This window comes from Prionailurus bengalensis, chromosome B4 (genome assembly GCF_016509475.1).
Source record: "Prionailurus bengalensis isolate Pbe53 chromosome B4, Fcat_Pben_1.1_paternal_pri, whole genome shotgun sequence".
Taxonomy (NCBI): domain Eukaryota; kingdom Metazoa; phylum Chordata; class Mammalia; order Carnivora; family Felidae; genus Prionailurus; species Prionailurus bengalensis.
Window position 1 is genome coordinate 96,293,879 of NC_057358.1, and position 22,643 is coordinate 96,316,521.

General features: G+C 41.7%; 1 protein-coding gene across 1 annotated transcript in view; it reads left to right on the forward strand.

Annotated features, from left to right (window-relative positions):
• Window positions 1–22,643, forward strand: part of TPH2 (tryptophan hydroxylase 2) — a 103,935-nt gene that overhangs the window by 34,152 nt on the left and 47,140 nt on the right. Inside the window, exon 7 of the mRNA XM_043565047.1 lies at window positions 3,361–3,496. Coding sequence (XP_043420982.1) covers window positions 3,361–3,496 — 136 coding nt within the window. The remainder of the gene's footprint in view (window positions 1–3,360; window positions 3,497–22,643) is intronic.

Consider the following 22,643-nt stretch of genomic DNA (forward strand, 5'->3'; position numbering starts at 1 on the left):
TAAATGGTCTTGGTTACTTGTTTCCTATCGTTGCTGTAACACGTCACCACAGATATAGTGACTGCATTACCTCACAGTGATGGAGGTGAGAAGTCTAAAATCAAGGTCTTGGCAGGGCTGCATTCTTTCTGGAGGCTTCTATTTCCTTGCCTTTTCAGCTTCTCGAGTCCACCTGCATTCCTTGGCCCCTGGCCTTTTCCTTACACCATTCCAACTTCTTCGGTCCTTTGTCACATCTCCTTCTCTAACTCTGACCCTCCTCTGTCCTTCTTGTAAGGACCCTTGTTATTATATCAGACCCACCTGAGTCATCCAGGATAATCTCCCCATCTGAAAATTCTTAACCTAATCACCCCTGCAAAGTCCATTTTGCCGCATATTTGCAGGTTCAGAACATTAGGGCATGTGGACATCTTTGGAGGGCTATTATTTAGTTTACCGCAGTCTCCAGGTATTGCCACGTCTAGCTTTGGCACCATCATGAACCTGCTCTTTTCTTTCCATCCCACTGTCACCACCCAAATTGAGGTCCCTATTTTACAGACTTGATGTCTGTATCTTCTCCCCTCTACCCTCTTGTCCACTGCTTCCAGATGAAGCTTCCTAAGACATTACTTCCTTCCTGGCATCTCTGCTCAGAAGCTATCAGTGGCTCCCCTTTGATGTTACTGGGGCTGGATTTTTTTTTTTCTGTGAAGGCCCAGATAGTAAATATTTTAGTTTTTGTTGGCCAAGAGGCAAAATGGAGGCCATTATATAGGTACTTAGATAACCTTTTAAATGTGACCAGTAAAAAAAAATGTAAAAATTATTCTTAGCTCATGGGGTATAGAAAAACAAGCTGGATTTGGACTATAGGCCATGCTGTGCTGATCTCTGGTTTATATAATCAAGTTCTGAACGGCTCAGCCTCAATTCAAGGCCAAGATTGTCTCCTGTGACAACCATGCTGCACACACCCTGTGTTCTACCTGTGGGCTCTCCATACCCTTGCTCACGTTCTGTCTCTTGCTAGAAAACTCATTCCTCCTCTACCTATCAAATTCTACCTATTCTTCAAGACTCAGAGTAAGTCCTGCCACCTCCATGAATCCTGAGCATAACAGTCACCATGACCTTTCCCTCTCGGATTTCTTTGTAGATCATGTGTGTATCGGGAGAGAGACAGGCATGGTCTGAGAGCAGGTACCCTGAGAACCACACCTAGTGCAATGGGAGAGCCCCATGTGTGAACACCACCCATGATATTGGGTACTAAGACAAAGAGACTGAGAACCACTAATCAGTATCACTTAATTAGTGCCTAATTACATAATGTCTTAGGCTGTTGTTTAACTGGATTATATTCTCCCTAACGGCCTTGCCTCTGGCATGTCCCTCTTTGTTTCCCACAGAGTTATGTGCGTATTATAGATTTACCATGGGCTTGATGGCTCATCTACGGGAATTGCTTTTTACCACGTTGTTTCTCAGACTCCAGTAATTAGAATACCATCCCATAATTTTTGCCACATCTGTCTCCCAACTTAATATTTTGATGAGAGGCCGTGTGGTATAGCACAGAATCTGGCTGCAGAATTCCTGGGCTGAGTTCTTGGCTGGGTAACCTCAATGAGTTATCCTAACCTCTCTGTGCCTCAGTTTCTTCTCTGGAAATGGAGATCACAATTTTAATCTACCTCGCAAGGTGGCTGGGAAAGGAAATAACCACTATACCTAGAAGCCCTATAGTTATTTCCTGATATACGTTAAGCACAGCAGCGTCTTAGTTATTTATTATTGCTCTTGTTCTTGCTGTTATTTTCACAACCCTTACCAACCCGACACTGGGAGCTCAGTCTGCACCATTCATTGGCACCTAGCAAGCATAATGTAAGTGTATGTGGTATTTGTCTGTTAACTGACTCACTTTTAAATACCTAATTTATTTAAAATTATTTTTAATGTTTATTTTAGAGAGAGACAGAGACAGAATGCGAGTGGGTTGGGCAGAGAGAGAGGGAGGCACAGAATCCGAAGCAGGCCCCAGGCTCTGAGCTGTCAGCACAGGGCCTGACGCGGGGCTCAAACTCACGAGTTGTGAGATCATGACCTGAGCCGAAGTCAGATGCTCAACTGACTGAGCCACCCAGGCGCCCCCATAAATACCTAATTTATTTAAAAAGGAAACTTTATAAGCAATGATATCCACAAATTCAAAGTTCTTGATGATATGTTAGTCACATATTTTTAAAAATTATATAAAAATAAGATACATAACTATTCAGAAAAGGACCAATCCTCTGTGCACCCCCACACAGGTCCTACATGTGGGATATACCGGTTTCATTGCATAGAAAAGAAGAAGAAGAAAATCGACTTAAGTTTTTGATATTCTCTAGGGAAAAATCCAAAGGAAAAGCTTTTGGAATGAACATATTATTGTTAGAATTATGGGTCTGAGGAGGCCTGAGAACAGGAATATTTTCATGTAGATACCAGAAATCCCAGGATGAACTTGTTTTATAAGCTTAATTGGTTCTTGCCTTTTAAAACCATTCTAGCCATTCTGAGACGCTCTCCTAATGAGATGAGGTTTTCAGAATGGGAGGCTTTACAAAGCTGGTGTCAGAGATAAGAGTAGTTCTCCTGTTGTAAATTTCCTGGGCCTTCATGAAAAGCAAGCATTAGGTAGTGCTTAAACTGAGAACACTGATGACCCACGGCCTAATTGAGTTAGCAGGATAGGGCAGTTTCATAGATTGCATTGTATTCCACTTATTTTGTTTCCTCTTACCATAAACCAATAGACATGTAGAGCTTTAGTGTATCTCTTCAAATTACAGAAATTAATATGATTGTTTTCATAATATCATAGAAAACAGCAATGTGGAATGAAGGAGTTAGGTGGTATTGATGATAGAAAGCTGTAGTGTGAACTGATTCCACAAGGCTAGCGAAGGGGGTGAATTTACCGTGTGTTAACTGAACACATACAGGCAGAATGGATCCCCACCTGGGGGCGTGTGTCTTTTAGAAACATACCAGGTAATACGTGGTAAGCATCACTTGTCCTGTGAATTTGAGCTTTCTTATCCTAATTTAGCTTCTGAATTTAAATCTTTCAAAATTTTTTCACTTTTTCCCCCCATTTTAATAAATGCCTTGTTCCCCTGGAAACCATCATTTGGGAGTATATTTTAGTAATCAGAAACCACAAACATGATAGCTATTAACCATATACGTCATTCAGTTGTCAAGAGTTTTAAGACCTTGATTACTTTGTTTCTAGAACCTCCTTATAAATAATAGGACACCCTGCTTGGGCCCTCAAACCTTGCCAAGTTAATACTTAGTTGGTTCTTTCTGTTGCCATTTTAGAAAGATCAGGCTTCACGGTGAGGCCGGTGGCTGGATACCTGAGTCCGCGAGACTTTCTGGCAGGACTGGCCTACAGAGTGTTCCATTGCACTCAGTACGTCCGGCATGGCTCGGACCCTCTCTACACCCCAGAACCGTGAGTACCCACATTGGATGCCTAGGCTGGATGAAGACCACCACACTGTCAAGTGGTCAGTGCTCACTGTACTTGGAAGTGACTTAGGCCCTCTTTGATCTCCGAAGTAATCGTGTCGGTCTAGCCAGCGAGCCAAGTGCTCGTTCAAAGAACCAAATTCCTCAGCTAGGTATGTGGGATCTCCGTATCCTCACTTAGGTTTGTCTCTTTAAGGTTATCCCAACACTGAGGCTTTGGCTTTGGCCCAGCTGTTGGTGATATTGCTCCTTAAAACATGCATAATTTTTATAAAGCCACTATCCCTATAGACCATTAGGACGATGTTGCATTTAAAGGAGCAGGGCTCAAAATGCCAATAATAAGGATAATCCCAACATGCCAGGTGCTACTCTCATCAACTCATTTACTCTTCACAGCAATCCCATGATGTAGATGATTATCTCCATTTTTACTGAGAGGAAGATGCAGGCACAAAGGGATAAGTCAGCGTTAACACAGCTGGGACTCACGTGTCTCTTCCCATGAGGAGGCTCTTCCATGTTAAGGAAATTCATGCACATACATCATGACAATTCTCATGACTGATTCCTTCTCCTTCAGTGTTTCACATCACCCCCAAAACTCAGAACTTTTTACTATGCTCTTCCTGCTGTCTTAGTTTCTTGAACACTCCTCCAGTCCTACCTACCACCTCTAGATTTATATGGGGTTTATGATTCTTCTTTGACTCTGTCAGCTTTCTTTGAGAGAATCCACCTTTGGGGCTTTTATTCTCTCTCAGACAATGGGTGGCCAAGGGTTGGGTAAGCTGTGAACTCTCATGTGTTCATAATTTGGCCTTATCACACATGGATTGTAGTCTCCCAGTGTGAAACACTGGCCTGTTTTCTTTTTTTTTCTTTAATTTTTAAATGTTTATTTATTTTTAAGAGCGAGAGAGAGACAGAGACAGAATGCAAGCACTGCACGGGCAGAGAAAAAGGGAGACACAGAATCTGAAGCAGGCTCCAGACTAAGCTGTCAACACAGAGCCCGATGTGGGGCTTGGACCCGTGAGCTGTGAGATCATGACCTGAGCTGAAGTCGAATGCTTATCCAACTGAGCCATCCAGGTGCCCCCAACAGTGGCACATTTTCTTTTTTCCTTTTTTTAAAAATTTTATTATTTATTTTTTAAAATTTATATCCAAATTAGTTAGCATATAGTGAAACAATGATTTCAGGAGTACATTCCTTAATGCCCCGTACCCATTTAGCCCATCCCCCCTCCCACAACCCCTCCAGCAACCCTCAGTTTGTTCTCCATATTTATGAATCTCTTCTGTTTTGTGCCCCTCCCTGTTTTTATATTATTTTTGTTTCCCTTCCCTTATGTTCATCTGTTTTTTCTCTTAAAGTCCTCATATGAGTGAAATCATATGATTTTTGTCTTTCTCTAATTTCACATAGCATAATACCCTCCAGTTCCATCCATGTAGTTGCAAATGGCAAGATTTCATTCTTTTTGATTGCTGAGTAATACTCCATTGTATATATATATATATGTATATATATATATATATACCACATCTTCTTTATCCATTCATCCATCGATGGACATTTGGGCTCTTTCCATACTTTGGCTATTGTTGATAGTGCTGCTATAAACATGGGGGTGCATGTGTCTCTTCGAAATAGCACACCTGTATCCCGTGGATAAATTCCTAGTAGTGCAATTGCTGGGTTGTAGGGTAGTTTTATTTTTATTTTTTTGAGGAACCTCCATACTGTTTCCAGAGTGGCTGCACCAGCTTGCATTGCCACGAACAATGCAAAAGAGATCCTCTTTCTCCACATCCTCACCAAATCTGTTGTTGCCTGAGTTGTTAATGTTAGCCATTCTGACTGGTGTGAGGTGGTATCTCATTGTGGTTTTGATTTGTATTTCCCTGATGATGAGGGATGTTGAACATTTTTTCATGTGTTGATTGGCCATCTGGATGTCTTCCTTGGAGAAGTGTCTGTTCATGTCTTTTGCCCATTTCTTCACTGGATTATTTGTTTTTTGGGTGTTGAGTTTGATAAGTTCTTTTTTTTTTTTTAAATTTTTTTTTCAACGTTTTTTATTTATTTTTGGGACAGAGAGAGACAGAGCATGAACGGGCGAGGGGCAGAGAGAGAGGGAGACACAGAATCGGAAACAGGCTCCAGGCTCTGAGCCATCAGCCCAGAGCCCGACACGGGGCTCGAACTCCCGGACCGCGAGATCGTAACCTGGCTGAAGTCGGACGCTTAACCGACTGCGCCACCCAGGCGCCCCCGAGTTTGATAAGTTCTTTATGGATTTTGGATACTAACCCTATATCTGATATGTCATTTGCAAATATTTTCTCCCATTCTGTCAGTTGCCTTTTAGTTTTGCTGATTGCTACCTTCGCTGTGCAGAAGCTTTTTATTTTGATGAGGCCCTAGTAGTTCATTTTTGCTTTTGTTTCCCTTGCCTCCGGAGACGTGTTGAGTAAGAAGTTGCTGCGGCCAAGATCAAAGAGGTTTTGCCTGCTTTCTCCTCGAGGATTTTTATGGCTTCCTGTCTTACATTGAGGCCTTTTATACATTTTGAGTTTATTTTTGTGTATGGTGTAAGGAAGTGGTCCAGGTTCATTCTTCTCCATGTTGCTGTCCAGCACCACTTGCTGAAGAGACTGTCTTTATTCCACTGGATATTCTTTCCTGCTTTGTCAAAGATTAGTTGGCCATACTTTTGTGGGTCCATTTCTGGGTTCTCTGTTCTGTTCCATTGATCTGAATGTCTGTTCTTGTGCCAGTACCATACTGTCTTGATGATTACAACTTTGTAGTATAGCTTGAAGTCTGGGATTGTGATGCCTCCTGCTTTGGTTTTCTTTTTCAAGATTGCTTTGGCTATTCGGGGTCTTTTCTGGTTCCATACAAATTTTAGGATTATTTGTTCTAGCTCTGTGAAGAATGCTGGTGTTACTTTGATAGGGATTGCATTGAATATGTAGATTGCTTTGGGTAGTATTGACATTTTAACAATATTTGTTCTTCCTAACCAGGAGCATGGAATCTTTTTCCATTTTTTTGTGTCTTCTTCAATTTCTTTCATAAGCTTTCTATAGGTTTCAGTGTATAGGTTTTTCACCTCTTTGGTTAGATTTATTCCTAGGTATTTTATGGTTTTTGGTGCAATTATAAATGGGATCGATTCCTTGATTTCTCTTTCTGTCGCTTCATTGTTGGTGTATAGGAATGCAACCGATTTCTGTGCATTGATTTTATATCCTGCAACTTTGCTGAATTCATGAATCAATTCTAGCAGTTTTTTGGTGGAATCTTTAGGGTTTTCCATATACAGTAACATGTCATCTGAGAAGAGTGAAAGTTTGACCTCCTCCTGGCCGATTTGGATGCCTTTTGTTTCTTTGTGTTGTCTGATTGCAGAGGCTAAGACTTCCAATACTATGCCGAATAACAGCGGTGAGAGTGGACATCCCTGTCTTGTTCCTGACCATGGGGGGAAAGCTCTCAGTTTTTCCCCATTGAGGATGATATTAGCATTGGGTTGTTCATATATGGCTTTTATGATCTCTAGGTATGCTCCTTCTATCCCTACTTTCTTGAGGGTTTTTATCAAGAAAGGATGTTGTATTTTGTCAAATGTTTTATCTGCATCTGTTGAGAGGATCATATGGTTCTTGTCCTTTCTTTTATTGATGTGATGAATCATGTTGTTTTGCGGATACTGAACCAGCCCTGCATCCCAGGTATAAATCCTGCTTGGTCATGGTGAATAATTTTTTTTTAATGTATTGTTGGAGCCAGTTGGGTAATATCTTGTTGAGGATTTTTGCATCCATGTTCATCAGGGAAATTGGTCTATAGTTCTCCTTTTTAGTGGGGTGTCTGTCTGGTTTTGGAATCGAGGTAATGCTGGCTTCATAGAATGAGTTTGGAAGTTTTCCTTCCATTTCTATTTTTTGGAACAGCTTCAAGAGAATGGTGTTAACTCTTCCTTAAATGTTTGGTAGAACTCACCTGGAAAGCCATTTGGCCCTGGACTCTTGTTTTTTAGGAGATATTTGATTGCTAATTAGATTTCCTTACTGGTTATGGGTCGTTCAAATTTTCTGTTTCTTCCTGTTTCAGTTTTGGTAGTGTATATGTTTCTAGGAATTTGTCCATTTCTTCCAGATTACCCATTTTATTGGCATATAGTTGCTCATAATATTCTCTTATTACTGTTTTTGTTTCTGTTGTGTTGATTGTGATCTCTCCTCTTTCATTTTTTATTTTATTTATTTGGGTCCTTTCCTTTTTATTTTTGATCAAACTGGCTACAGGTTTATCAATTTTGTTAATTCTTTAAAAGAACCAGCTTCTGGTTTCATTGATCTGTTCTACTGTTTTTTTTTGGTTTCGATAGCATTAATTTTTGCTCTACTCTTTATTATTTCCTGTCTTCTGCTGTTTTTAGGTTTTATTTGCTGTTCTTTTTCCAGCTCCTTAAGGCATAAGGTTAGGTTGTGTATCTGAGGTCTTTCTTCCTTCTTTAGGAAGGCCTGGATTGCTATATACTTTCCTCTTATGACTGCCTTTGCTGCATCCCAGAGGTTTTGGGTTGTGATGTTATCATTTTCATTGACTTCCATATACTTTTTAATTTCCTCTTTAACTGCTTGGTTAGCCCATTCATTCTTTAGTAGGATGTTCTTCAGTCTCCAAGTATTTGTTACCTTTCCAAATTTTTTCTTGTGGTTGATTTTGAGTTTCATAGCGTTGTGGTCTGAAAATATGCACGGTATGATCTCGATCTTTTGTACTTACTTAGGGCTGATTTGTGTCCCAGTATATGGTCTGTTCTGGAGAACATTCCATGTGCACTGGAGAAGAATGTATATTCTGCTGCTTAAGGATGAAATGTTCTGAATATATCTGTTAAGGCCATCTGATCCAGTGTGTCATTCAAAGCCATTGTTTCTTTGTTGATTTTTTGATTAGATGATCTGTCCATTGCTATGAGTGGGGTGTTGAAGTCTCCTACTATTGTGGTATTAATATTTATGAGTTTCTTTATGTTTGTGATTAATTGATTTATATATTTAGGTGCTCTCACATTTGGCACATAGATGTTTACAATTGTTAGGTCTTCTTGGTGGATAGACCCCTTGATTATGATATAATGCCCTTCTGTATCTCTTGATACAGTTTTTATTTTAAAGTCTATATGGTCTGATGTAAGTGTGGCTACTACGGCTTTCTTTTGTTGACCATTAGCATGATAGATAGTTCTCCATCCCCTTATTTTCAATCTGAAGGTGTCTTTAGGTCTCAAGTGCGTCTCTTGTAAACAGCATGTAGATGGATCTTGTTTTCTTATCCATTCTGTTACCCTGTGTCTTTTGATTGGAGCATTGAGTCCATTGACGTTTAGAGTGAGTACTGAAAGATATGAATTTATTGCCATTATGATGCTTGTAGAGTTGGAGTTCCTGGTGGTGTTCTCTGGTCCTTTCTAATCTTTTGTTGCTTTTGGTATATATATATATTTTCATCTTTTCTCCTCTCAGAGAGTCCCCCTTAAAATTTCTTGCGGGGCTGGTTTAATGGTCACAAACTCCTTTAATTTTTGTTTGTCTGGGAATCTTTTAATCTCTCCTTTATTTTGAATGACAGCCTTGCTGGATAAAGAATTCTTGGTTGCAAATTTTTCTGATTCAGCACACTGAATATATCCCGCCATTTCTTTCTGGCCTGCCAAGTTTCTGTGGATAGGTCTGCTGCAAACCTATCTGTCTTCCCTTCTGGGTTAAGGACTGTTTTTCCCTTGCTGCTTTCATGATTCTCTCCTTGCTGAGTATTTTGTGGATTTGACTATGATATGCCTTGTTGATGGTTGGTTTTTGTTGAATCTAATGGGGGTCCTCTGTGCTTCATGGATTTTGATGTCTGTGTCTTTCCCCAGGTTAGGAAAGTTTTCTACCATGTGATTTGCTCACATAACCCTTCTACCCCTATTTCTCTCTCTTCCTCTTCGGGGACCCCTATGATTCTGATGTTGTTCCTTTTTAATGAGTCACTGATTTCTCTAATTCTTAAATTGTGCTCTTTTGCCTTAATCTCCCTCTTTTGTGGTGCTTCATTATTCTCTATAAGTTTGTCCTCTATATCGCTGATTCTTTGTTCTACCTTGTCCATCTTTGCAGTCGCAGTATCCATCCGTGATTGCAGCTCAGTTATCGCATTTTTAATTTCATTCTGGCTATTTTTTACTTCTTTCATCTCTGCAGAAAGGGATTCTAATCTATTTCCCACCCCCCCCCCCCAGCTAGTATTCTTATTATTGTGATTCTAAATTCTGGTTCAGACATCTTGCTTGTATCTGTGTTGGTTAAATCCCTGGCTGTCGTTTCTTCGTGCTCTTTCTTTTGAGGTGAAGTCCTTCATTTTGTCATTTTGAAGGGAGAAAAGGAATTAATGAGATAGAAAATTTGAAATTAAAAAGTTGAAATTTAAAAAATATTAAAATTAAAAATTAAAAACATACACACACACACACAAATTGAATAGATGATGCTAGATCCTAGCTGTGTTTTGGTCTGGGTGTTGAAAGTGGTTCGACAAATTAGAGAAAAAGAAAAGGGGGGGGAGAAAAAAAAAGGAAATCATTTGAGAATTTGAAAAAATGAATACACTGAAGTAGACTAAAATGAGATGATGAGGGTAAAATAGAATTTGAGAAAATATACACAAAAGTAAAGAATATAGTAGAAAAAAATTAAAGAAAAATATTTTTAATAAAAATTAAAAATAAATATGAATTTTTTCATTTTCTGTATTTAAGAAAAAAAGAAACAAAAAACATAAATGAGATTAAAAAAAAGAAGAGAAAAAAGAAATCGTTTGAAAATTTCAAAGAGTGAACACACTGTAGTAGACTAAAATAAAATGATGGAAGTAAAATAGAATTTGAAAAAATTTACATAAAAGCAAAAAATATAGTAAGTAAAATAAAAAATTAAATAAGAATATTTTTAATAGACATTGAAAGTAAAAACGAAGTTTTTCTCTTTCTGCATTCAAGAAAAAGAAAAGAAACGAAAAAAAAGAAAAAGAGAAAAAAAAGGAAATTGTTTGAAAATTTGAAAAGGTGAGTACACTGAAGTAGACTAAAATAAATGATGGAAGTAAAGTAGAATTTGAAAAAAAATTACACAAAAGTAAAATATATAGTAATAAAAATTAAAGAAAGATATTTTTAATAAAAATTGAAAATAAAAATGATTTTTTTCTCTTTCTGTATTCAAGAAAAAGAAAAGAATTGTAAAAGAGAAAAAGAAAAATGAAAATTGAGCCTGCTAGCAGATTGAAGTAGGACTGAAACTGCTTCATTTTCCCCTAGAAGCAGTCTATGTAGCTCTTTATACTCCATAAATTAAGCTGGTGGTGAGACTTGTGTTCTTGAAGAGTGAAGTTGGCCCAGTTGGGCGGGGCTCAGTGTAACAGCTCTGCTCTCCATTAGATGGCACTGCTAGCCTACTGGGGTGGATTGTTGCAGAGCTCGTAGGTGCGTAGGTGCGTATGCGCATGCGTGGGAGTGATAAAAATGGCGGCGCCCAGCTACCCAGTCTGTTCTCCCCATCAGCAATCGCGCACCCATCCTCTGTCTTCAGCTCTCGTTCACTCCCTGCTTTTTTACTCTCCGTGACCAGGCCCCAGGCAGTACCTCTCTCCCAAGTTTTGTCTCAGATGCGGCTGTTTATCCCGGCCCCTTACTTCCGAAGGACTGTGGCTTTGGCCCGTTCCGCCCCTCTGCGGGAGGGTCTCACTGAGCAATGGCTGAATGAGCAACGGCTGAATGTCGGCTGCACCCAGGAATGTCCGCTGGGCCCTGCTGCTGCCGGTGCCCCGAGACTGCGGCCAGGTGCCAGCCCGCCTCACAAAAAGTTCGCGAGATAGTGTTGCAGCAGCGTTTCAGGGATTATGGAAAATCACAACACACATCTGGCACCAGGCTTCACCCTTAATGACCTCGTTCTAGCAACAGCAAATGTGGCCGTTCTCTGGGGTCTGCTGGGACCAGGTGGCTTCAACAGTCTCTACCAAATGTCCTTCCAGCAGTGGAACTGCTTTTCCCCATGTGGCCCAAGAACCTCCTGGACTTCACTCTGCTCCTGGGGATTCGCCCTTCCCACCAGAGCACCACCAGGTATTGAGCTGCGGAGTTGCAGCCTTTGCACTCCCCTTGTTTATAGTCTTGATGGAATTTAAACCCTCTCCTTTCTCCTTTCTCCCTTTTTAATTTAGTCTCTGAGGCTGTTTCCAATTTTCTACTTTCTCTCCAGCTGCTTTTGGGGAGGGGTGCTTTTCCCTTATTCTCTCCCCCTCCCCAGTCATTGTCCTCTCTTCGACCACAAAAGCACCTCCCTTCCTGTGCCTCTCGCTCCCCAAGTTCACTTCTCTGTGCTGCGTACCTGCTGAATTCTGTGGTTCAGGTTGTGCAGATTGTTGTGTTAATCCTCCAGTCAGTTTTCTAGGTGTGCAGAATGGTTTAGTGTTGGTCTGACTGTATTTCATGGATGCAAAACACAAAAAGCTTCCATGCTGTTCCGCCATCTTGGCTCCTACTGGCACGGTTTCTTAAACTTACTGAATTTTCCACTGCCTTCAAGGCAGACACAAATCTCATCTCTGGGAAACATTCTCTTGCCATCCCTGTGCACAATCACTTTTTCCTCAGCAAATGTTATTTGCTTTCCTTATCATCCACTTATTACATGTATTTAACCATGCTAGATTTTAACCTTTTAATTTGGGTCTTACATCTTTACTGAAATTGTAAACTACTTGAATATTTCTTTCTATTCTTTAAAAAAAAACACTTATTGGGAGATTACTATGTGCTTAGATTGTCTAGGAACAATGTCCCTGTCTAAAGACAATGTTCCTGTTCTCTTGGATGAATGAGTGGAGGTAGAGGACAATGGTCAGCATACAAACACCTAGGTAATATGATATTGGGTGCAAGTGCTGTGATGTGCTAAAAGTGCTTTAAAGACAAATAAAACAGGGTGAGAAGATGAATTGTAGTGGATGTTGCTCTTTTGGGTTGAGTCATCAGGAAAGCCTCTTGGGAAGTGACATTCAAACAGAGACCTGAATGCAAATATTTCCTTTTTTTTTTTAAAGTTTATTTATTAGGAATTTTCTTCTTAACATTTATTTATTTTTGAGAGAGAGAAAGAAAGAAAGAGAGAGCATGCAGGAGGAGCAGAGAGAGGGAGACAGGCATCAAAGCGGGCTTGCTATGAGCTTAGAGTCCTATGTGGGGCTTAAACTCATAAACTGTGAGATTATGACCTGAGCTGAAGTCAAGAATCTGCAGTTTAACAATCTGAGCCACCCAGGCACTCCTAGGTTTGTTTATTTATTTTGAGAGAGAGAGAGAGAGCACATGAGCATGAGTGTGTACGAGTGGGGGAGGGGCAGAGAGAGGGAGAGACAAACCCAGGCAGGCTCTGTGGGGAGCCTCCTGCTGTGGGGCTCAAACCCATAAACTGTGAGATCATGACCTGAGCTGAGATCAAGAGTCGGACACTTAACTGACTGAGCCACCAGGCGCCCCCTCCTTTTCTTCTTTCCAAATATTTCCTGGTAGAATATTCCAGGTAGAGAGAAAAGAGCAAGAGCCAAAGAGCCCAAGACTGGGAGTTGTCACTGGGTCTCTGCCCCCTTGGGCTCCACTTGAATAAGCACCGACCCCTAATCTTACTCTCATTTGTTACCCATTGTTCTTCAGGACACTGGGGTTATCACTTTGCCTATGATGCTGTTTTACTAGAATAATATTGTGATTAATGGGCTGCCATTGATCTTCACTGTGGAGCAGAGAGTCCTTGAAGGTTGAAGCAGTTGACTAGCTGGTGGTGGTGGACATAGGCAGGGATTTGAGCTGAGCCTCTGAAGCTCCCCTCCTCCTCTTCAGCAGGCAGGCGGCTCACTGACCAGGTAGGTCCCAGCAGGGTCACTACATTGCTTTCTAAGCTCCTTTCAGCTTCCCTGAAAGTGTTTTCAGGGTAAACAAAGGTTACTACTTATAGGACTCAAGACATTTGGAAAAGAAATGCTTCTTATAGTGGAGTGAGCACTCAAAGGAGCATTGTCAGAGTTAGAAAGGCAATCTCTAAATCTAGCCCAGAGGGTTTACAAATGGCCCTGTTTACAAATAGCAGGCACTTTGTTAGTTCCTTTTGAATAACTGGCCCTCGTGAGACCTGTGATAGCGTGCCAATAGGTATGCAGAGAGAGAGGGCAAAGAAATGAGATTTTAGCCACAGAGATCTATAAAATTTTGGGATAATGTGTTACATTTTTACCAAAGTACTTTCAGCCAATTCATTCAGCAAACATTTATGTGCAATGCTAGCAGGGAGGTGCAGTGGATTCAAAGATGAATAAAATATAGCAGCTGTTTCTTAAAGCAGCTCACATTCTGGCAGGGGAGATAGAAACATAAATAATTATGCAAGTGTGGTTAGGGCTATAATGAGGGTGTGTATAAAGCAGTCCTGAAAGGCTTTTCAGAGAGGGTGTAAACTGAGTGGGGGTCTAGAAGGGTGGATAAGAATTTATGTTTTTGTACAAGGCAGGGTGAGGAGGGAGGGGAAAGCTTTCAAGTCAAGCAGACAGCAAGTGCAAAGTTGTGGAAACTCACAAGAGGCATAAGTGAGCAAGGCTTGTTACACCAGAGTGGCCAGAGCATAGGGTATGTATTAAGGATGGATTTTTTTTTTTTCCAGTTCGCAGTGTAAATGATCATTTGTCAAACTTGGACAATTCTGTAGGCAACAGGGAGTTATCCAAGGTTCTTGAGCATGATCAGATAATTGTATTTGAGAAAGATGATGGGGACTGGGAGATGGGGAGGTGTAAAGAATGAACAAGTTGGAAAACCAGCAGGAGCTCACATTCCAGTGAAGGAATATAGTTTATAAGTTCTTGATCTAGAAAAGGTCAGTGGGATAGGACAGGAGGTCACCTATTTGAAAAGTATCATCGCAATGGAATTAACAATATTTGGTGACCATGAGGGTGAGGAGAAGGTCCTCAAGATAATACTAAGGTTTTTAGACTGGGAAGCTGAATGGATAGTTTTTTTTTCTAAAAATGGCTTAGAATATTAGAGCAGGATCAGGCTTGGAAGGAAAGGGCAAGGAAGGGGCAAGGAAGGAGGGAGAGAAGAGGAGAATTTGGGATTGGGGCATGTTGTCTTTGAGGTGCCCAGGGGTGGACATCCTGGAGAAGCCCCTGGTAGTTGGAAGTAAGTGTTGGGAGTTCAGAAGTGAATTTAAAGCTCCCACTATAGATGTGAGTGTTTTCTTCTTCTATGACTCCCATGACCATACAGACAAGAGGATGCTTAAGTCAGAGGATAGAAACCTGGGACTTGCTAACTTGGGTGTTTTACAGAATCTTTTTTTGGGGGGAGTGGGTTTTCTATCATTCATTGTTTTTTAAATTATTATTTTATGAGTATGTAATACATGTACATAATTCAGAATTCAAAGCACACTGTGGACTTAAAGAAAAGGGGCGGTGGTGACACCGCCTGAGTGGTTCAGTCAGTTGGGCATCCACTCTTGATTTGGGCTCAGGTCATGATCTCATAGTTCCTGAGTTCAAGCCCTACATGGGGCTCTGTGCTGACAGTGTGGAAACTGCTTGGGATTCTCTCTTTCCCTCTCACTCTGCCCCTCCCCTGCTCATGCTCACTGTTTCTCTCTCAAAATAAATAAATAAACTTAAAAAAAAAAAGCACACTGTAAACAGTGACTTCCTTTCCCTCCTTTGCTCCCTTGACACTCCCTTCACCTCCCCAGGAGACCACTGGTGCCAGTTTCCACTGCACCCTTCCAGAAGTAAACTGCAGACACAATTCTCTGTAAAGATCCCTTTAATTTGTATTGCAAAGTCCCAAGTCCCTTCACAGCTGCAGCCTTGAATGGATGGGGCACCACACGGGGAGTGCCGGTTCCTGCCCAAGCACTTTTCCAGGCATTGTCTTTGTAATGAAATCCCATTTCCTCAATTGAAAACCAACAGAGGGCAGATTCTCCAATTTGTGAAGTTCAACTTGGCCCCTGTGTGTGGTGCCTGTACTCGGCTTCCAAATAACCGCCTTCAATTGCCGAAATGTTGTAGTGGAGGCAGCGCTAATGACACAAAGGTGAGCCCTGAAGACGCAGGTAGAAATGAGAGTGAAAGCTGCAAAAAGACATTATCTGAAAAAAGGATTTTATTTTCCTTTTCAGTCTGGGTAGAATGCATTTTGATATCCTAGCTCTCAACAAATATTGGGTTTTAAACATGTCTTTGGTCTTTTTCAGCATTTTACATTCTAAAGGCTCTGTGTTCTCTAAACTTGGCCAGATAGTGGGACTTTAATTTAAAAAGTGATGGCAGATTGGATTGGTTCCTTGGGGAGAGTTTTCTGGCCTGGAGGACAGCAGTGAACGTTCTGGAGAATCAGTGACTCCTGGTTTTCTTGGTTGGGAGGACTGACTTGCTTTTCCCTATGTTTCTACCTATATTGAAAGGTTACTGGTTTTGCTAGAAGTGGAGAGATCTCCTTCTCCCCTTATGCAGCACTTGGGGCACGGATTCTGCACATCACCATTGTGTGGCTACATGCTTTGATCGGCTATGATCACACGCCACTTTGTCACTAATTGAGTATTGAAGTTTATAAATGATTTCCTTTAAATAAATCTATTGGGTCAAATTCAAGGTTATTCCAACAGCAGTGTCCTTCTCACTCAGTGGAAGGAGAGGGAAAGATGCAGAGATCCAGGGTGCATGGGTATGTGAGCATCACCCAGCACGTGAATAGTGGCACAGTCATTTGAGAAGGCCCACCATCTCCAGGTCTCCTCTCTGCCTCTCGGGGAAATCCACTGTTGCTGTGTCATAGTGCACCCTCTGGCCACCTCATCTTTTAGAACAGGGTTCCTCATCCTCAGCACTGTTGACAATTCTTCGTTGTGGAGGGCTGTCTTGTGCCTTGCATGATGTTTAGTAGCATCCCTGGCCTCTATCCACTAGATGTCAAGAGCACCCTTCCACTGAGGCCAGAGGTAACAACCACACATGTCTGCAGATACTGCCAGTTGTCCCCTGAGGGGGGCAACATTGCCCCCAGTGAGAACCACTGTTCTAGAAGAAATCTGACAGGTCATGATGACGCTGTTGCTCTGTCTGCCAGTTATTGCTCTCTTTTCTTTGAGAAGCAGTCTGTAGACTTTGTTTCCTTTCTGAAACATAAATGCTGTATAGCATTCCCTTGTTTAACCTCCGTTGTTCTGTGTTGTGTGTAGAGAGAAAAGTCTGATCTCATTAAACTATAACTTCTGCTTCTCTTTCTGCCTCCTCCAAAACCGTATGCTCCGGTCACACTGCACTTCTCACCATACCTGTGATCCTGCTGGTTCATGCCCCTGCCCCTTTGCACAGGTGGTTCATTCTACCTGCAATGGTTCTGGTAAAATCCTTTTAATTCTCTAGATGAAAGCTCAGTCACAACCTTCTCTGTGAAGTTTCTTCTCGTCGGAGCTGGATGATCCTGTAACACTTTGTGTCACTTCGATTTTAGCACTGACAACACTGAGTGGTAATTAATTGCATGTGTCAGTCTCCTTCATAAGATTGCAATGAACTCAAAGCCGGTTGGCACAGGCGGTGTGGAAGCAAGGAGGTCAGACTGAGGGAGCAGTGGATCCCCAAACCTGGCATATAAGGTGAAAACTGAGTCCTGTGTGGGCTGAAGCCATGGACAGTACTGCTATCAGGAGGTGCCAGGTTCGAGATACACTCAGAGTCCCAGACCCAGTCAGAGATCCGTGGAGTGAGGGAGCACAGGGGAGTGAATGCTGCGGATTTATTTGAAGCCCTGGGCATGCACGGTGTGTTGGTGAGGCCTCTGTCGGAAAGGCTGCAGCCCTGTATTGGGGAGTGTCCTCCCCTCTTCCCAGTGGCTTTACTCTGATTTCAGGGACATGTCTGGACACCCTTTGACCAATTTTTACACATTCACTGTCTTCAGGCAAAATCCTGAACCTTTACTGGTGCAATTATAGGCAGCAACTGAAGCTGTGAGGATAAGTCACTTGGCTCAGAGGACCCTCTCTTCAATCACACCCAGTAAGGGGCATCCTATCCTGCTCATCTATTTTGTGTTTGGGATAAGGATCGTTTCAGAATAAAAAAAGTGGTTATTCACTGTGAAGCTGGAGAAGGGCGAAAGGAAATGTGCAAGTTGTCCCCACCTCCCCCTTATTAAAATGAGGGAAAAAGAGCAAGAGAGGGAAGGAGGGAAAGAAACAGAGAGAGGAAAAGAGGGAACCAGTCTGCACTTTACATGGTGCTAAAAAGGTATATATTTCTGTCTTTGTGTAACTAACCCCAAATATTGTCCCACTTAAAAGGCAGGAAAGCTCATTGTCCTAACTTTAAAAATAATGTCATTCCAGGGTGCCTGGATGGCTCGGATCATGATCTCTCAGTTCGTGGGTTCGAGCCCTGCATTGGGCTCTGTGCTGACAACTTGGAGTCTGGAACCTGCTTCAGATTCTGTGTCTCCCTCTCTCTCTGCCCCTCCTCCATTCATGCTCTCTCTCTCTCTCTCTCTCTCTCTCTCTCTTTCTCAAAAATAAATAAACATTAAAAAAAATAATGTCATCCTGTGACATGTTCTAAGTTCTATTTGAACTAATATTTAAAATATTACATTAAGAAGAAGTTCTAGGAGATTGGCAACTCCTGCCAAGCACTAGTGCGGGTCCCCAAGGGACTGCCATGTAGGGGGATGTGTCATTCATGTCTGACATGAATGACATGTCTCTCCTCCCCCAGGGAGAAGAGTGGATCGGGGAGGCATCAGCATCCCTGGGTTTGTCTCTAGAAGCTTCTTGCTGGAGTGGCTGTGATTCAGTTGAGGAATCTCAGGCATACTGGGAGGAGAAGCAAACTGTAGGCAGGGACCTTTCCCTCACTCCCTGGTTTGGTCTCTGACATCAGGCTTCTGGTTCTTACAAGGTGCTTTGGATTTTCAGATGCAGTATGTATTCCACTCTCCCTAGCTCTGCTTTAGTTCCTTTGATTTCTCCTCCCTGGGCATGCCCTTCCAGGGGATCTGCGGTCTCTTGCTCATAGTTTCTACAGACTCCTTGAATGTGTTTTGTGCAAGGTGGTTGTTGAACATCTGCTAACCGAATTTGCATGTGCACATGTACTTGTGTATATGATTTTCAATTACATCTGGAGTCCTGATGCCCAGTGGTATCTTAGAAATGCAGAGCTCTATTTTTTTTTTTAATTTATTTATTTTGAGAGAGTGAGTGAGCACGTGTGCATGAGTGGGGAGGGGCAGAGAGAGAGAGGGAGAGAGAGAATCCCAAACAGGCTCTTCACTGTCAGCATGGAGCCTGATGTGGGGCTCCATTGTGAACCATCAGATCATGACCTGAGCAGAAGTCAAGAGTTGGACGTTTAACTGACTGAACCACCCAGGCACCCCAGAGCTCTTTTTTTTTAATTTTTAATTTTTAATTTTTAATTTTTAATTTTTAATTTTAGCAAGAGCATGAGTGGAGGAGAGGGGTAGATGGGGGGGAGAGAGAGAGAGAGAGAGAGATTGAGAGATTGATTCTTTAAAAAAAAATTTTTTTTTTTAACGTTTATTTATTTTTGAGACAGAGAGAGACAGAGCATGAATGGGGGAGGGTCAGAGAGAGGGAGACACAGAATCTGAAACAGACTCCAGGCTCTGAGCTGTCAGCACAGAGCCCGACGCGGGGCTCAAACTCACAGACTGCGAGATCATGACCTGAGCCTAAGTTGGCCGCCCAACCGACTGAGCCACCCAGGCACCCCAAGAGATTGATTCTTAAGCAGGGCATGGAGCCCGATGCAGGGCATGATCTTACGACCCTGGGATCATGACCTGAGCTGAATCAAGAGTCAGAAGGTCAACCAATGGAGCCACCCAGGCTCCTCAGAAATGCAGAGCTCTTTAATAAGAAATATAGTTCAGGATGCCTGGGGCTCAGTTGGTTAAGCATCCGACTTCAGCTCAGGTCATGATCTTGAGGTTCATGAGTTCCAGCCCAGTGTCGGGCTCTGTGCTGCTGACAGTTCAGAGCCTGGAGCCTGCTTTGGATTCTTTGTTTCCCTCTCTCTCTGTCCCTTCTGTGCTCGTGCTCTCTCTCAAAAATAAATAAATATTAAAAAAAGTATATATAGCTCAAGAAAACCATATTCTCCTGGGGCCAAATTTCATGCTTTCCTTCAGAGGCTGTGTGGATTGACTGAAATCTCAGAAGTGAAGAAGGATAGGGCAAGAAAACCCTATTTTCTAAGGCTACGTGCACACAAACACACTCACTCATTCACTCACTCACTCACTCCTGTATAGTCTGGACTAGTTCTCCTCAACATAGGCCAAACCCACCCCGATCTAGATTTCTGAACAGAGATGGCCGAGGCCTCATGGTACTGTACTGGATGCCCTTTGAAACTTAAAACATTGCCAGGGCAGTGTTGAAATACACATCCATAGCACATGCCCTCTACCCCTTGTCTATTTCTCAGGGAGGAGCAACCAGGAATTTTAAATATAAATGTACATTCTCTGACATCAATTTTTTGAGGTTAAACCAGTACAATATCTGTCTTTCTAGAAGAACTATTACCAAAGTAATAATGCAATTTTGTATCAGAAATGCCTTTTAAAAATGTTTTAGTGAAAACATTTAAAATATTCATTCTATTTTATTTTCAGATGTTGGGCTTAACATACTAGCAACAAAAATATACTTGGCACAGCATAGTATAAGCTTATTCAGTGAGGGAGTTCCTGACTCAGAGCTGCGCTGGGATGATTGATTATTCGGCACGTACTGATGTGGGTGTATCTTCTTCTGCTCTCTCCTGGTAGGCCACTTTTCAAATCACAGGGCAAACTTCCACCATTAGGAAATAATTCATGACACCACTGACAAATATTGCGATGTCTATTGCTATAATACAACTAAATGCATTCGCGTTGAGGAAATTCTCTCTTGTCACAGTTGAACATTTTAGGGGCAATTAATGTTATCTTTAAATATAACTGTTTTAAAGTTTTAAAAAGGCTTTGCAGTCAGGTGATTTTTCTTATAATTACTGCTGTGTTTCAATTTTATAAGAAAAATAAAAGTGAATTATTTCTGACAGTATTTTTCATCTGTTTCTAAGTAAAGTGAATGAGTTTTATGCTTAGCCTTTGCTTATTAGAACAACAGAACCCTCTCTAAAACTGGCAGAAGATGCCATTTATTTTCTTTCCTTGTGGCTCAGACATTAATCCTCATTTGTTAAGTGATAGCATCAGTAGGTAAAGACGTAGGTTTTCACATTTATAAGAAAGGTTGGCTGCTCCTCTCCTGATCTAACAGATGCCTCTCACTAGGTCTGTAATGAGAGGAAAATAGGATCTTTCCCCTCTCAATTTTCCCTCCTTGCTGCCATCTGAGAGATTCTGGGCATGTGAACTTGTCTGACTTAAGCCCTGACTGTTGAGGGTGTTTTTTAATATCGGGACTTGCTGAAGGCGAGTCCGGGCAAGGTCTTACCGCAGAGCTGGGAAGATAAGCCAGAACTTTATAGAGTTTAACCTTCATTCCTATGAACTCTCTTTAGCTTAAACCTGCTCTTTCCCATAGGAGCCTGGAACGCAGAGCCAAGCTTCCTGCCTAGCCAACTGGCTTTCTCCACGGTGCTATTATCATTGTTGCTGTTCAGGATTACACAGAAGCAACCTGTGTTCTCAGGAAATGGCACGTTCTCAGAAAGCCAATCCCATCTGGCCTCCTTTTCTTGCATTTGAACCCAGAGCTCACACCCTCAGCAAAGCAGCCATCTTCCGCTTCAGGACAAGTTTGGTTTGGGGTATTCCCAGGGTTAGTTAAGACATTAGAGGCCCCAAGACCTGAAAATATTGTCATTGTCTGTAGTAACAGGTAATTTCAACAACAACATCTGTAGTAGCAGAAGCAATAATATTTTTTACTATTAACAAGTATATATTTATTGACTATTATGTACGAGGCACGATTTTAAGTATTGTATGTGGATGAACTCATTTAATGCAACAACCTTCTGAGTTGTTACTGTTATTATTCTGAGTTTCCAAATGAGGAAACTGAGGCACAGAAAGGTTAGGTAACTTGCTCAAGGTCACATAGCTGGTAAGTGGGTAGTCAAGATTTGAACTCAAGTAGACTTATAGCGTCAGCTTCTGTGAGATCAGCCAGTATTCTACGTTAAACAGCACCATTAAACAGGGAAACTCAAAACTTCTGCGTATGACATTGAATAGCTTCTTTCTTGGTTTTCTAATCACCAATTTTATAGGACATAGTTGAGAGTAACAATCTTACTTTAATTTGGTGCCAGAACCTTAACTGCTGTATGTGCCTTTTGGATGATCTGGAGCTATGCAGGTCCTCTCCAGTCTTTGGTCGGTTGGGCTACCAGTCTTTGTTAGAATCCCACCCTCTCCTTTGATCTTCACAGGGCCAGAGCCTGCCCTATTTATCAGGAGGAGACGTTTCCTCTTTCACCAGGAAGGGGGAGGGGAAGGGGATAGTGCTTCACTAAGGTGTGGAAATGCAGCTAGAAGGCTGCTGTGTTTGTCTCCTCAGGTGGAAGGACCTAGGGGCTGCAGCACCTGAAATCCTGGCCCCACTATCAGCTCTCCACATGACTGTAGGCAGCCACTTAACCTCTCTGTGTGAGGGATAATGAAATAATGCTTTGATCTTTGCAGAGAAGAAAAGCTTTATATAAATACCAAATAGGTCCACTCTTTCTTGGTACCTCTTAAATTCCTGGGGAGGCTGACAGGTCTCCTAAAATTCCAGCTTAGTTACAAGGCCACGTATGTTCCTTAAGCCTGGACTCCCAAGTTTTCAATCATAAAATTGGGTCTAGTTTTGTGAGGTGCCTAAAAGCAAAAATACCCCTAAGACTTTTTATAGAGCCTTTTGTCTCAAGTGCCCCAAGCACTCTAACAATAGATATTCCATGAAAAATAAAAAGTCCTATACATTATTTA